General features: G+C 45.8%; 1 protein-coding gene across 1 annotated transcript in view; it reads right to left on the bottom strand.

Annotated features, from left to right (window-relative positions):
- Window positions 1-14,581, bottom strand: part of LOC149461832 (NACHT, LRR and PYD domains-containing protein 3-like) — a 50,573-nt gene extending 35,992 nt beyond the window's left edge. The window contains exons 1-3 of the mRNA XM_089677713.1: window positions 14,087-14,581; window positions 7,566-7,626; window positions 3,576-3,878 (exon numbers count right to left, since the gene is read on the bottom strand). Of these exons, the coding sequence (XP_089533839.1) occupies window positions 3,576-3,878; window positions 7,566-7,626; window positions 14,087-14,581 (859 nt within the window). The remainder of the gene's footprint in view (window positions 1-3,575; window positions 3,879-7,565; window positions 7,627-14,086) is intronic.
- Window positions 14,582-15,000: the final 419 nt, after the last annotated feature.

Genomic DNA, 15,000 nt, shown 5'->3' with positions numbered 1-15,000 from the left:
GTGGCCCTCAGTAAAAATTCTGTGTCCCTCAAGAAACAATTCTGTGTCTGTCCGTGAGTAACAATTCTGTGGCCCTAAGTAACGGTTCTGTGGCCCTCAGTAACAATTCTGTGTCCCTGATTAACGTTTATGTGGCCCTAAGTAACGGTTCTGTGGCCATCAGTAACAATTCTGTGTCCCTGAGTAACAATTCTGTGTCTGTCCCTGAGTAACAATTCTGTGGCCCTAAGTAACGGTTCTGTGGCCCTCAGTAACAATTCTGTGTCCCTGAGTAATGTTTCTGTGGCCCTAAGTAACAATTCTGTGGCCCTCAGTAACAATTCTGTGTCTGTCCCTGAGTAACAATTCTGTGGCCCTAAGTAACGTTTCTGTGGCCCTAAGTAACAGTTCTGTGGCCCTCAGTAACAATTCTGTGTCTGTCCCTGAGTAACAATTCTGTGGCCCTAACTAACGTTTCTGTGGCCCTAAGTAACAATTCTCTGGCACTCAGTAACAATTCTGTCTGTCCCTGAGTAACAATTCTGTGGCCCTAATAACGTTTCTGTGGCCCTAAGTAACAGTTCTCTGTGGCCCTCAGTAACAATTCTGTGTCTGTCCCTGAGTAACAATTCTGTGGCCCTAACGTTTCTGTGGCCCTAAGTAACAATTCTCTGGCACTCAGTAACAATTCTGTCTGTCCCTGAGTAACAATTCTGTGGCCCTAATAACGTTTCTGTGGCCCTAAGTAACAGTTCTCTGGCACTCAGTAACAATTCTGTCTATCCCTGAGTAACAATTCTGTGGCCCTAATAACGTTTCTGTGGCCCTAAGTAACAGTTCTCTGTGGCCCTCAGTAACAATTCTGTGTCTGTCCCTGAGTAACAATTCTGTGGCCCTAACGTTTCTGTGGCCCTAAGTAACAATTCTCTGGCACTCAGTAACAATTCTGTCTGTCCCTGAGTAACAATTCTGTGGCCCCAATAACGTTTCTGTGGCCCTAAGTAACAGTTCTCTGTGGCCCTCAGTAACAATTCTGTGTCTGTCCCTGAGTAACAATTCTGTGGCCCTAAGTAACAATTCTCTGGCACTCAGTAACAATTCTGTCTGTCCCTGAGTAACAATTCTGTGGCCCTAATAACGTTTCTGTGGCCCTAAGTAACAGTTCTCTGGCACTCAGTAACAATTCTGTCTATCCCTGAGTAACAATTCTGTGGCCCTAATAACGTTTCTGTGGCCCTAAGTAACAGTTCTGTTGCCCTCAGTAACAATTCTGTGTCTGTCCCTAAGTAACAATTCTGTGGCCCTAACTAACGTTTCTGTGGCCCTAAGTAACAATTCTCTGGCACTCAGTAACAATTCTGTCTGTCCCTGAGTAACAATTCTGTGGCCCTAATAACGTTTCTGTGGCCCTAAGTAACAGTTCTCTGTGGCCCTCAGTAACAATTCTGTGTCTGTCCCTGAGTAACAATTCTGTGGCCCTAACGTTTCTGTGGCCCTAAGTAACAATTCTCTGGCACTCAGTAACAATTCTGTCTGTCCCTGAGTAACAATTCTGTGGCCCTAATAACGTTTCTGTGGCCCTAAGTAACAGTTCTCTGGCACTCAGTAACAATTCTGTCTATCCCTGAGTAACAATTCTGTGGCCCTAATAACGTTTCTGTGGCCCTAAGTAACAGTTCTGTGGCCCTCAGTAACAATTCTGTGTCTGTCCCTGAGTAACAATTCTGTGGCCCTAACTAACGTTTCTGTGGCCCTAAGTAACAATTCTCTGGCACTCAGTAACAATTCTGTCTGTCCCTGAGTAACAATTCTGTGGCCCTAAGTAACAGTTCTCTGTGGCCCTCAGTAACAATTCTGTGTCTGTCCCTGAGTAACAATTCTGTGGCCCTAAGTAACGTTTCTGTGGCCCTAAGTAACAGTTCTGTGGCCCTAAGTAACAGTTCTGTGTCTGACCCTGAGTAACAATTCTGTGGCCCTAACTAACGTTTCTGTGGCCCTAAGTAACAATTCTCTGGCACTCAGTAACAATCTGTCTGTCCCTGAGTAACAATTCTGTGGCCCTAATAACGTTTCTGTGGCCCTAAGTAACAGTTCTGTGGCCCTCAGTAACAATTCTGTGTCTGTCCCTGAGTAACAATTCTGTGGCCCTAAGTAACGTTTCTGTGGCCCTAAGTAACAGTTCTGTGGCCCTAAGTAACAGTTCTGTGTCTGACCCTGAGTAACAATTCTGTGGCCCTAACTAACGTTTCTGTGGCCCTAAGTAACAATTCTCTGGCACTCAGTAACAATTCTGTCTGTCCCTGAGTAACAATTCTGTGGCCCTAATAACGTTTCTGTGGCCCTAAGTAACAGTTCTGTGGCCCTCAGTAACAATTCTGTGTCTGTCCCTGAGTAACAATTCTGTGGCCCTAACGTTTCTGTGGCCCTAAGTAACAATTCTCTGGCACTCAGTAACAATTCTGTCTGTCCCTGAGTAACAATTCTGTGGCCCTAATAACGTTTCTGTGGCCCTAAGTAACAGTTCTCTGGCACTCAGTAACAATTCTGTCTATCCCTGAGTAACAATTCTGTGGCCCTAATAACGTTTCTGTGGCCCTAAGTAACAGTTCTGTGGCCCTCAGTAACAATTCTGTGTCTGTCCCTGAGTAACAATTCTGTGGCCCTAACTAACGTTTCTGTGGCCCTAAGTAACAATTCTCTGGCACTCAGTAACAATTCTGTCTGTCCCTGAGTAACAATTCTGTGGCCCTAATAACGTTTCTGTGGCCCTAAGTAACAGTTCTCTGGCACTCAGTAACAATTCTGTCTATCCCTGAGTAACAATTCTGTGGCCCTAATAACGTTTCTGTGGCCCTAAGTAACAGTTCTGTGGCCCTCAGTAACAATTCTGTGTCTGTCCCTGAGTAACAATTCTGTGGCCCTAACTAACGTTTCTGTGGCCCTAAGTAACAATTCTCTGGCACTCAGTAACAATTCTGTCTGTCCCTGAGTAACAATTCTGTGGCCCTAACTAGCGTTTCTGTGGCCCTAAGTAACGATTCTGTGGCCCTAACTCTGTCCCTAATACAGAGCGGTCTGCCTCTCTTGAATGACTGGAGGCAAATGAAGAATTCTAAAATGGCCGCCATTTATAGCTCAACCATTACACAGTGCTGGCTAGCTGGCTGCTGATTGGCTAATGCGATCACATGTCATTAAGGAATGCATTATGGGTCAGCGCGCCTTGTCTGCGCGCCTTCCCAGACATCCCCGCTCCGTCGCCGCACATGTCCGCCGCCATTTTAGGAAAAATTTCGATTCGCGCGTCCGAAGTAGGCTATTTTTCGGATTCGGCGCAAATCGAAAATTTTCCAATATTCGACTCGAATTCCACTTCGCCTACTTCGATTCGCTCATCTCTACTTCTGGTGAGTGCAGTGTGGAGGTGGTGGTGGACACAGTGGAAGCGTGTACAATAGTATTTGAATCATCTGGATGTCACTTAAAGGAATAACACCCACAAACTTGAATTTATATTATATATGATTCCTAGTTCTTCCTCTCACAGATATTGATCAGGAATTGGTAGGAAATGGTCATTATAGATGGGAACTCACCATTTTGTGCTCTGCTTTTGTGGAGGTCATTTGCAGGTCCCATCAGACCAATCAGTGTAAAGACTTTAATGGAGACATCCAGAGCCTCTTCTTCTCCATATGTGTCTATCAGGAGGTCCTTGGTGGTGATCCAGTCTGCATTCTCTAGTCTTCCTCGGGGGATGGGATGTTTATCTCCATAGGAGAAATCCGACAATCTGTTCCTAAATCTCTTGAAGTCACATTCTTTCAGATCCTCCAGAGAATATATGATAAGATCCCCGGGGGTTACATTCTTCTTTCTCCCAACACCAGGAGCCATCCCTGCAGACAGGAAAATTCCTAATCATAAACATTCATCCTGATTGGACGATTTCTGACACATGACAGCAGAAAAGTCTGTAATGGCAGCCAGCAACACTGTAAAGAGCATATAGAAAGGAAAGGAAAATATCCCCCAATATAGCTACAGTTGCAAGAAAAAGTATGTGAACCCCTTGGGATTACGTGGAATTTTGCATGAATTGGGCATAAAATGTGCTCTGAACGTCATCTAAGTCACAACAATAGAAGAACACAGTCTGCTGAACATAATACTACACAAACATTAGATGTTGCCATGGTTTAATTGCACATAACATGTAAACATTCACAGTGCAGGGAGGAAAAAGTATGTGAACCTTTGGACTTAATAACTGGTTGACCCTCCTTTGGCAGCAATAACCTCAACCAAACGTTTCCTGTAGTTGCAGATCAGACCTGCACAACGATCTGGAGTCATTTTGGACCACTCCTCTTCACAAAACTGTTTCAGTGTAGCAATATTCTTGGGATGTCTGGTGTGAATCGCTCTCTTAAGGTCATGCCACAGCATTTCAATGGGGTTGAGGTCAGGACTCTGACTGGGCCACTCCAGAAGGCGTATTCTGTGCTGTTGCAGCCATTGTTTTGTTGAATGACTTGTATGCTTTGGGTCATTGTCCTGTTGCATCACCCATCCTCTGCGGAGCTTCAGTTGGTGGACAGATGGTCGTACGTTTTCCTGCAAAATGTCTTGATAAACTCTGGAATTCATTTTCCCATCAATGACAACAATCCGTCCAGGCCCTGAGGCAGCAAAGCAGCCCCAAACCATGATGCTCCCTCCGCCATGTTTCACAGTGGGGATGAGGGTTTGATGTTGGTGTGCTGTGCCTTTTTTTTCTCCACACATAGTCTTGTGTGTTCTTCCCAAACAACTCAATCTTGGTTTCATCTGTCCACAGTATATTTTGCCAGTAGTGCTGTGGAACATCCAGGTGCTCTTTTGCAAACTTCAAACGTGCTGCAATATTCTTTTTGGACAGCAATGGCTTCCTCCGTGGTGTCCTCCCATGTACTCCATTCTTGTTTAATGTTTTCCTTATTGTAGATGTGTCAACAAAAATGTTAGCATGTGCCAGAGATTTCTGTAGGTCTTTAGCTGACACTCTGGGATTCTTCTTTACCTCATGCAGCATTCTGCACTGTGCTCTTGCAGTCATTTGTACAGGACGACCACGCCTAGGGAGAGTAGCAACAGTGCTAAACTTTCTCCATTTGTAGACAGTCTGTCTTACCGCGGACACATGAACATCAAGGCTCAAGGAGATACTTTTGTAACCCATTCCAGCTTCATGCAAGTCAACAATTCTTGATCGTAGGTCTTCTGAGAGCTCTTTTCTGCGAAGCATGGTTCACATCAGACAGTGCTTCTTGAAACCAGTAAACCCAAAACAGGTGTGTGTTTTTTAAGGGCAGGACAGCTGTCAGCAACACATCCAATATCATCACACTGATTGGAGTCAAGGTTGGCTCACTCCTGGCTCCAATTAGCTCTGGGAGAAGTCATTAAGCTAGGGCCTCACATACTTTTTCCTCCCTGCACTGTGAATGTTTACATGTTATGTGCAATTAAACCATGGCAACATCTAATGTTTGTGTAGTATTATGTTCAGCAGACTGTGTTCTTCTATTGTTGTGACTTAGATGACGTTCAGAGCACATTTTATGCCCAATTCATGCAAAACTCCACGTAATCCCAAGGGGTTCACATACTTTTTCTTGCAACTGTATATGTATATTACCCTATGGAGAGATTGGCTTCTCGGTGATAATCCTACATGCCTACCTCTAGAATGGTGACTTTCCACTCTGATGGATGAATATTGGCTGCAAACACCTACAGTCAGGGTCTATTGATAAAAACATTATCTTCACAAATAATCCCCATAATGTGTCTAACAGGCTTACTTCCTATGATCATCAACTCCATTTGGTGGCCAAAATACAGTATTTTCTTGAAATACCTCATTCAGGAAGATCTGGCTTTATGACTGCTAGATGGAGCTACTGATCATATGAATTATTATTACCCCAAAATTATTTTCATTTTTTCTTTATGTAATCTTTTCCAGCAAGTTACAGGTAATAGGTAATAAAGGTTTAGGTGTCACATAGACAACAATTAGTAGAATACATTGTAATTGAGATGTTATCGTACATCATTAGACATACAGCATGAATACCAGGGATTATACATAGTAACATACAACAGTGTAATATTTCTATTTGTCAGATCTGTATAACAATAGTCAGTGCCTAGGGTAGGTAGTGTGAAATATCAACTGTAACATTGGGAGAAAAAGAATTTCAAAGAAGCAGTCATTTTCATCAAGCCCTGTTCACATCCAATGATTTGGGATCATGGGCTGAATTGCTCGATTCTGCCTGCGATTCCAAATCACACTGCAGTGCTGCACACGTTTGTCTGCCATTCACTTTTAATAGTACAAGAATGCAGTGCGGTGTTTCCGTGATTGTCACACAATTTATCATGTAGCAATCAGAGCAATGGAGAACCCAGAAGTAGATTCAATGTCAATCACGATGAACGCCAACCACCAACCTGAATGAAGAGAAAAAATCTTGCTGTTTACTGAACACATCCTTTCCCATGTCTCATTGTGTCACTGAATGATACCACCTCATGTTTACCTGTCATTCAGCACTCTCAAAAAAGGTAAAAAATAGGAAATAGGACAGGAGAGCAGACATGTTTGGTCAAAGGGGGCTTCCATATTACAATAAGCTCCTCACCACCACAGTCCAGGGTTGTGGGGAAGAGGCCCTTGTCCCCATTAACATGGAGACAAGATGCTTTGGGGGAGAGTCCCCCTCTTCCAAAGCCCCCATGTTGAGGGCACATGGCCTGGTATGGTTCAGGAGGGGGGCTGCTCACTTGTCCCTCTTTCCTGGCCTGCATTCTTGGATAAGGGCCTGTTAAGGATAGGGGGGGCCCATGTTATTTTTTTTTATTTCTAATGCCGGCTCTTCTTTTGTTTACATTATGCTGTCAGCAGGGAATCCCAGTGACAGCAGAGCAGTCATAGTTGTTAAGGATGCAGCTCCGTAACAACAAGCTGTTCACAAATCAGTTTGGATCATTTGTTATTTCAGATGTTTCAAACATCCAAATGAAATAAATTAATTGTGTTGTTTCATTATAATTTATTTTGGCTTCATTGTAATTTGTTACTATTGTTTTTCAGATATTTGGATACATTCGAATCTACAAATAACAAAAAATTTGTACGAATTTCGATTCGTAACAAAATTAAAAAAAAAAAAACACATATGTCTACACAAACTCATAGCAATATTTCATGTGTAGACATCCTACTGTATATGTATGGATGACCATTTTTTAACATCAGGTTTAATAATTGTTTCATAGTAAAATAAAAGAAACTATCAGTTCGTAAAAAAACCTTATCCCTTGAATAGTAATGTGTTGGATCAGAGTGAACTCCAATTACCTGCAAATTTCCCAACTGAAGAAGGCTCCTGAACTCTTCTAATGGGTGGAGTGGCCAGATGTCTACAGGATATGTCCAGACTACAGAGATATAGGACATCCTATCATCTAAAGTCTCTGGTGATGTGAGATGGAGGAAAGACATTGGAAAGGATTGTCAGGATCAGCATTCATACCTGGTGAGGAGGAGGATGAAGAGGAAGAGGTCCCCGAGGAGATTACCTGAGATGACATCACCTGGAAGGAGCACAAGCATTAATAAACCCATTTGTAGAGTGATGAATGGAAACAATAAGGAGGATTTTGTTCCCTTAAGTGGATAACAATTGGCTGCCTGGTTGTCCAATCAGAGAATAGCAGATTTGGATGGGCTTCTGTCATTTACAACCCATATCTAGGCGTGTCAATCAGTACCTTCATTCTGGCATTCATCTGATTGGTATATTGTTTAGGGCCAGACATGAGTCTGTTGTACATGAAGAGACCAACTCCACAAATCTGTGCCATTCATAACTAAGACTGGTACTAATCAAAACCAAAGTATCAGCCAGCAAGTTGTCTGCAGAGAGGTCAGGTGATACGTCAGGTTTGTGGTCACCTAGGGGAAGGGAGGTGAAGATTTAAGGGACAGTTAGGGTCCAGGGGTTGGGAATAAGATTAGACATGAGGGTTGGGAGAAGGGACATAGTAAGTTTCAGGGTGATAATAAGAGGACATGGGGGATAACAGGGAACCCCAACATCTAACACTTGGATATGGGTGTCTAAATTACCATCTTGTGATATATTCGGGTTCCTCTCTTCATCTGGATCTACTGAGATGTTGGATGTGTAAGGACATTGTAAGTAGATTTCTGTTCTACTCAATCAATTTATTTCCAACATTTTGTAATACTCAGAATTGTACAGAATCTACAGAGTCGTCTGAACATCCATCCCTTCCACTCTATATTATGTCCCTCCAGTAATTGGAATAGGATAAGAAAGGGTAGGCTGGGACCTGCAGTTCCCCACAGCTAGAGAGTTTACATAGCTGGACACATAGGAGATATTAGTAGATGGATACTGTGACTTGTAGTTCCCCATGGTCAAACATCCAGGGGATATCAGTGGAGGGAAGCTGAGACATGTAGTTTCCCCATGGTCAGACATCGAGGGGATAGCAGTGGAGGGAAGCTGAGACGTGTAGTTTCCCTATGGTCAGACATCGAGGGGATATCAGTGGAGGGAAGCTGAGACATGTAGTTTCCCTATGGTCAGACATCGAGGGGATAGCAGTGGAGGGATGTATAGAATTGTACAGACCCTCCTCTCTATTGAATACTATCTATAAGATGCAAAGTGTTAGCTTTATTATAAAATAAGGAAATCTATCAATATTTGCATCATTTTATGATGGTTCTGGTTCTCCTAGGTGTATGGACTCATTGTTTGGTGTCTACTCAACAGCTGAACCTACAGAATTACACATACTTTTGGATTCATAATTTATAACACAATACATTATGAGTGTTTGAAGACTATAATTACTAAAATCCTACCTGTACTACTTATATAGGATGCAGCCTCCAGTCCCTTCTATCCATGTGGTCAGGTCAGGAGGGTGAAAAATCCACGATGATCTCTAAAAAAATTACAATTGAGAAATGCAATCATATTATTGTCATATCTGAGGGGTCTCATCTATCCTAGTGGGTATACTCCATGTGTTTTATCCAATCCCAGGGCAGAAGAAATAGTTTTTATTATCTATACCATGTGCCTGTGTTTATGTGTGTCTTACTTTTTAACTTCTGTTGTTTGTAACTGTTATTACCAAAGTGCACTGCCCACCTAGAGATATCAAATATAAAATGAATACAGTCCTTGATTTCTCTGAATATCACAACGATCTGTAGAGGCTGTGACTGGAGCGATCATACTAACTTTAGAGGTGATACTGGCTGCTTTATCTAACCTGTAGCTGCTAGTGAGAGCAGTGTGTGTGGTCTGTGATAACCTGTGTGCCTGTTTTTTTGATGGCCGAGTGTACTGACCAGTGGTGTATGGAGGAAAGCTCCTCATAAGCCCATAATTATGTAGGTTGTAATAACCTGAGTATTAGGTGTGTGTTGTTTATGGTTACTATCTGTGTCCACTTTGGGTAAAATTAGATTCCCATGAAAATTTTCCAGCGTGCTGGTCATTTCCAAGAACACATGATGGATGGTAATATATTGCTTTTTGGGCCTTTTATCACTGTACCTCTGTACCTTAACTTCTGACCAAATCCCCCTCTATTCCATGTAACCATCCTCACAGTGATGAACCTCCACCATTCCATATACTAATCATACAGAGGAGCCCTTACCATCCCACCAGCTATTGCAGCCTATGGCCATAGATCATCCCCTGCAGTGTTTCCTCCAGTGTCCTGTTTATAATGAAATACATACATATGATAAAGCCTGCCCCAATCCCTTCTCCTCCTCTTTCTCACCTCCAGCACCCATCCCCTCCTTCTCTTCATATTCTGATGTACTTAGCAACCATACTGCCTACAACCTAACCTGGCCTCTTTTGTTTAACAAAGAAACTCCTTTCAGGTATCCTGAGATCAGAGACAGGTTGATCATTAGAGAGAATCCTGACACTATCATGAAATGTGGTGAAGAGCTCCTTACAAAGAATGTCCTCAAAGTGGCACATTTTGTGCTCCATATTGGGATGGAGGCCGTGGATCGGTCATTTTGTCCTTTTATAATAGTCTATTAGACGGGCAGTGTTGTCCCGGTCTTGGTGTAGCACACACACGGGCAGTGCTGTCCCGGTCTTGGTGTAGCGCACACACGGGCGGTGTTGTCCCGGTCTTGGTGTAGCACACACACACGGGCAGTGTTGTCCCGGTCTTGGTGTAGCACACACACGGGCAGTGTTGTCCCGGTCTTGGTGTAGCACACACACGGGCAGTGTTGTCCCGGTCTTGGTGTAGCACACACACGGGCAGTATTGTCCCGGTCTTGGTGTAGCGCACACACGGGCGGTGTTGTCCCGGTCTTGGTGTAGCACACACACGGGCAGTGTTGTCCCGGTCTTGGTGTAGCACACACATACATGGGTAGTGTTGTCCCGGTCTTGGTGTAGCACACACACATGGGCAGTGTTGTCCCGGTCTTGGTGTAGCGCACACACGGACAGTGCTGTCCCGGTCTTGGTGTAGCGCACACACACATGGGCAGTGTTGTCCTGGTCTTGGTGTAGCACACACACATGGGCAGTGTTGTCCCAGTCTTGGTGTAGCACACACACGGGCAGTGTTGTCCCGGTCTTGGTGTAGCACACACACGGGCAGTGTTGTCCCGGTCTTGGTGTAACACACACACGGGCAGTGTTGTCCCGGTCTTGGTGTAGCACACACACGGGCAGTGTTGTCCCAGTCTTGGTGTAACACACACACGGGCAGTGTTGTCCCGGTCTTGGTGTAGCACACACACGGGCAGTGTTGTCCCGGTCTTGGTGTAGCACACACACATGGGCAGTGTTGTCCCAGTCTTGGTGTTGCACACACATGGGCAGTGTTGTCCCTGTGTTGGTGTTGCGCACACATGGGCAGTGCTGTCCCAGTCTTGGTGTTGCACACACATGGGCAGTGTTGTCCCTGTGTTGGTGTTGCGCACACATGGGCAGTGCTGTCCCGGTCTTGGTGTAGCACACACACACGGGCAGTGTTGTCCCGGTCTTGGTGTAGCACACACACACGGGCAGTGTTGTCCCAGTCTTGGTGTAGCACACACACACGGGCAGTGTTGTCCCGGTCTTGGTGTTGCGCACACATGGGCAGTGCTGTCCCGGTCTTGGTGTAGCACACACACGGCAGTGCTGTCCCAGTCTTGGTGTAGCACACACACGGGCAGTGTTGTCCCAGTCTTGGTGTAGCACACACACGAGCAGTGCTGTCCCAGTCTTGGTGTAGCACACACGGGCAGTGTTGTCCCGGTCTTGGTGTAACACACAGGCAGTGTTGTCCCAGTCTTGGTGTAGCACAAACACGGCAGTGCTGTCCCAGTCTTGGTGTAACACACAGGCAGTGTTGTCCCAGTCTTGGTGTAACACACAGGCAGTGTTGTCCCAGTCTTGGTGTAACACACAGGCAGTGTTGTCCCAGTCTTGGTGTAACACACAGGCAGTGCTGTCCCAGTCTTGGTGTAACACACAGGCAGTGTTGTCCCAGTCTTGGTGTAACACACAGGCAGTGCTGTCCCAGTCTTGGTGTAACACACAGGCAGTGCTGTCCCAGTCTTGGTGTAGCACACACACGGGCAGTGTTGTCCCAGTCTTGGTGTAGCACACACACGAGCAGTGCTGTCCCAGTCTTGGTGTAGCACACACGGGCAGTGTTGTCCCGGTCTTGGTGTAACACACAGGCAGTGTTGTCCCAGTCTTGGTGTAGCACAAACACGGCAGTGCTGTCCCAGTCTTGGTGTAACACACAGGCAGTGTTGTCCCAGTCTTGGTGTAACACACAGGCAGTGTTGTCCCAGTCTTGGTGTAACACACAGGCAGTGTTGTCCCAGTCTTGGTGTAACACACAGGCAGTGCTGTCCCAGTCTTGGTGTAACACACAGGCAGTGTTGTCCCAGTCTTGGTGTAACACACAGGCAGTGCTGTCCCAGTCTTGGTGTAACACACAGGCAGTGCTGTCCCAGTCTTGGTGTAACACACAGGCAGTGCTGTCCCGGTCTTGGTGTAGCACACACACGGGCAGTGTTGTCCCAGTCTTGGTGTAGCACACACACACGGGCAGTGTTGTCCCAGTCTTGGTGTAGCACACAGGCAGTGGACATGTACAAACACAAACAGGTGAACAGCCCCCCCTCCCCTGTCCCTCCTTAGCACTCCTTTATGTTCCCCTCACCTCCCTTCACTCCGGATATAATTCTTCCAGCATGGCAGCAGACCAAGCATGCGGGTTAGTGAGAGGGGAGGTGGAGAATGCACAAGGAATGAAGCAGCACACAAAGGTTGGGGATTCCCCTTCCAGACACTCAATGTGTGATGGGGACAGTGCTGGTGCTGGCCCCTCCATGCTGTGAAGGCTCAGGTGACCCAGAGTAGTGAGCTCCTGGGAGGTGAATGAGAGGTGACTCCAGCTCAGGTCTGCGGGATGCAGGGAATTAGGCCCCCTAATGACCCCGGCCAGTCGGCCCCTGGTTAAGCAAATTAGGCAGCTGCAAAGCCCCCAGGAGTGCAAGGTCTTAGGCAACTGCCTCATTTGGCTAATTAGAGAGCTGCCTCTGATAATATTAATATTATGTGAATGTGGGGGAGGGGACATTAGAGTGTAAGCTCCTCTGGTACAGAGACTGATGTGACTCTAGGGGAGGGGACATTAGAGCGTAAGCTCCTCTGGTACAGAGACTGATGGGACTATAGGGGAGGGGACAGAGTGTAAGCTCCTCTGGCTCAGTGTTCTCTGTACAGCGCTCTGGTATATGTATATATAACTGTATATGTGCAGCAAAGATCGGTATTACCTGAAGAATGTTTGTGGTTTTCAGTCTCCTTATCTCTAGAAGTATCTCTGTAGATGAAGATTTGTGGTAGGGAAGCTCTCCGGGTCACACATTTCTCTCTCGGGGTGTGTAGTGAACAGAATATAGGAGGAAATAGTCCTTTGGGATAAATGTTTGATTGGTGAAGGGGGGAGGGGCTCACTTTACAGGTAAACATTGCTGACAATGGAAAGGGCTTGGCAGGTTGTTGTGGAATTTCCAGATCAGGAGATGTAAGTTGGTTCCTGCAGCATAGAGCCTTGTGCATGGTGAGGGGGGCTCCAGGCATCTTTTGGGGGGTGCTATGCTGGTGCTTGGAGAATACATGGAAAGGCTTAGTCAGAAATGAACAAAGCAATGTTATGTAGAAACCATTCACAGTGCAATGAGAAGACGGTCCCTCTTGAATATTGTTAGGTGTGTGCCGAGGGCAGTTGTCTAAAGCATCCCTAACATTGATGGTCACCAAGTGCAAGAGCAACACCTTGAAGGAACTGAAAAGAGAAATGTGGTGCCCTATGCATGCTGCTGCCCACTGCTTTGTAAGGTATTAGCAAGAAAACATTTGGCTGGCATAGCACGCTTCCTATACATGCTTGTGGGCATGACTGAAAAAGTGGCCACAGTCAATAAACTGGGTGTTGCTTCACATGGTATGGTGTGTATGGTGCCACCTTCCCTTCTGGTGTATTGCTGTGCTAGAGGTGGAATAGGACCTTGAGGTACACTGAAGAGATTGTCCTTGGGGTACACTGAAGAGATTGTCCTTGGGGTACACTGAAGAGATTGTCCTTGGGGTACACTGAACAGATTGTCCTTGGGATACACTGAAGAGATTGTCCTTGGGGTACACTGAACAGATTGTCCTTGGGATACACTGAAGAGATTGTCCTTGGGGTACACTGAAGAGATTGTCTCTGGGGTACACTGAAGAGTTTGTCCTTGGGGTACACTGAAGAGATTTTCCTTGGGGTACACTGAAGCGATTTTCCTTGGGGTGCACTGAAGAGATTGTCCTTGGGGTTCACTGAAGAGATTGTCCTTGGGGTACACTGAATAGATTGTGGGAGTAAAATAAGCCCCATTGTTGGTGTCGGTGGTAGCATTACTAAATTACCCCAGCAAATGTCAGGGCCACAATAACCACATCATTTTGCCGGGGCCAACAAGAGCAACCTCCAGCACTGTGCCAGAGCCCACAAGAGCAAACTCCAGCATTGTGCCAGAACCCACAAGAGCAACCCCCAGCATTGTACCAGAGCCAACAAGAGCAACCCCCAGCATTGTGCCAGAGCCAACAAGAGCAACCACCAGCATTGTGCCAGAGCCAACAAGAGCAACCACCAGCACTGTACCACAGCCAACAAGAACAACCCCCAGCATTGTACCAGAGCCAACAAGAGCAAACTCCAGCATTGTGCCAGAGCCAACAAGAGCAACCACCAGCATTGTACCACAGCCAACAAGAACAACCACCAGCATTGTGCCAGAGCCAACAAGAACAACCACCAGCATTGTGCCAGAGCCCACAAGAGCAACCCATAGCATTGTGCCAGGGTTCACAAGAACAACCCCAATCATTGTGCCAGGGCCAACAAGAGCAACCCCCAGCATTGTGCCAGGACCAATAAGAACAACCCTGTCTCCTGGAATCTCCTCCATGCTCTTGAGACCGTGCTGGGAGACACAGCAGACCTTCTGGCAATGGCACATATTGGTGTGTCATCCTGGAGGAGTTGGACTGCCTGTACAACCTCTTTATGGTCCAGGTATGACCTCATGCTACCTGTAGTGACACTGACCCGAGCCAAATACAAAACTAGTGAAGAACAGTCAGAAAAGATGAGTAGGGAAAAAATGTCAGTGACCTCCACCTGTAAAACCATTCCTGTTTCTAGTGCACCTATTGTTAGTTTCATTAACACCAAAGCAGCTGAAACTGAGTGTATGTGTGTGCACGCGCACGCGTGCGTGCGTATTCCTATTTCATATTCTATGAAAAGATCTCCTCCTCCATATAGATATCCCAGAGTCCATCCATTTTGTGGCTAAGTGACCATTCAGAGTCCATGTCAGCATTA

The sequence above is a fragment of the Staurois parvus genome, unplaced genomic scaffold (genome assembly GCF_062004578.1).
Source record: "Staurois parvus isolate SC_StPar_1 unplaced genomic scaffold, SC_StPar_1.0 ptg000191l, whole genome shotgun sequence".
NCBI lineage: Eukaryota > Metazoa > Chordata > Amphibia > Anura > Ranidae > Staurois > Staurois parvus.
This window is presented reverse-complemented; position numbering and strand designations above follow the sequence as displayed.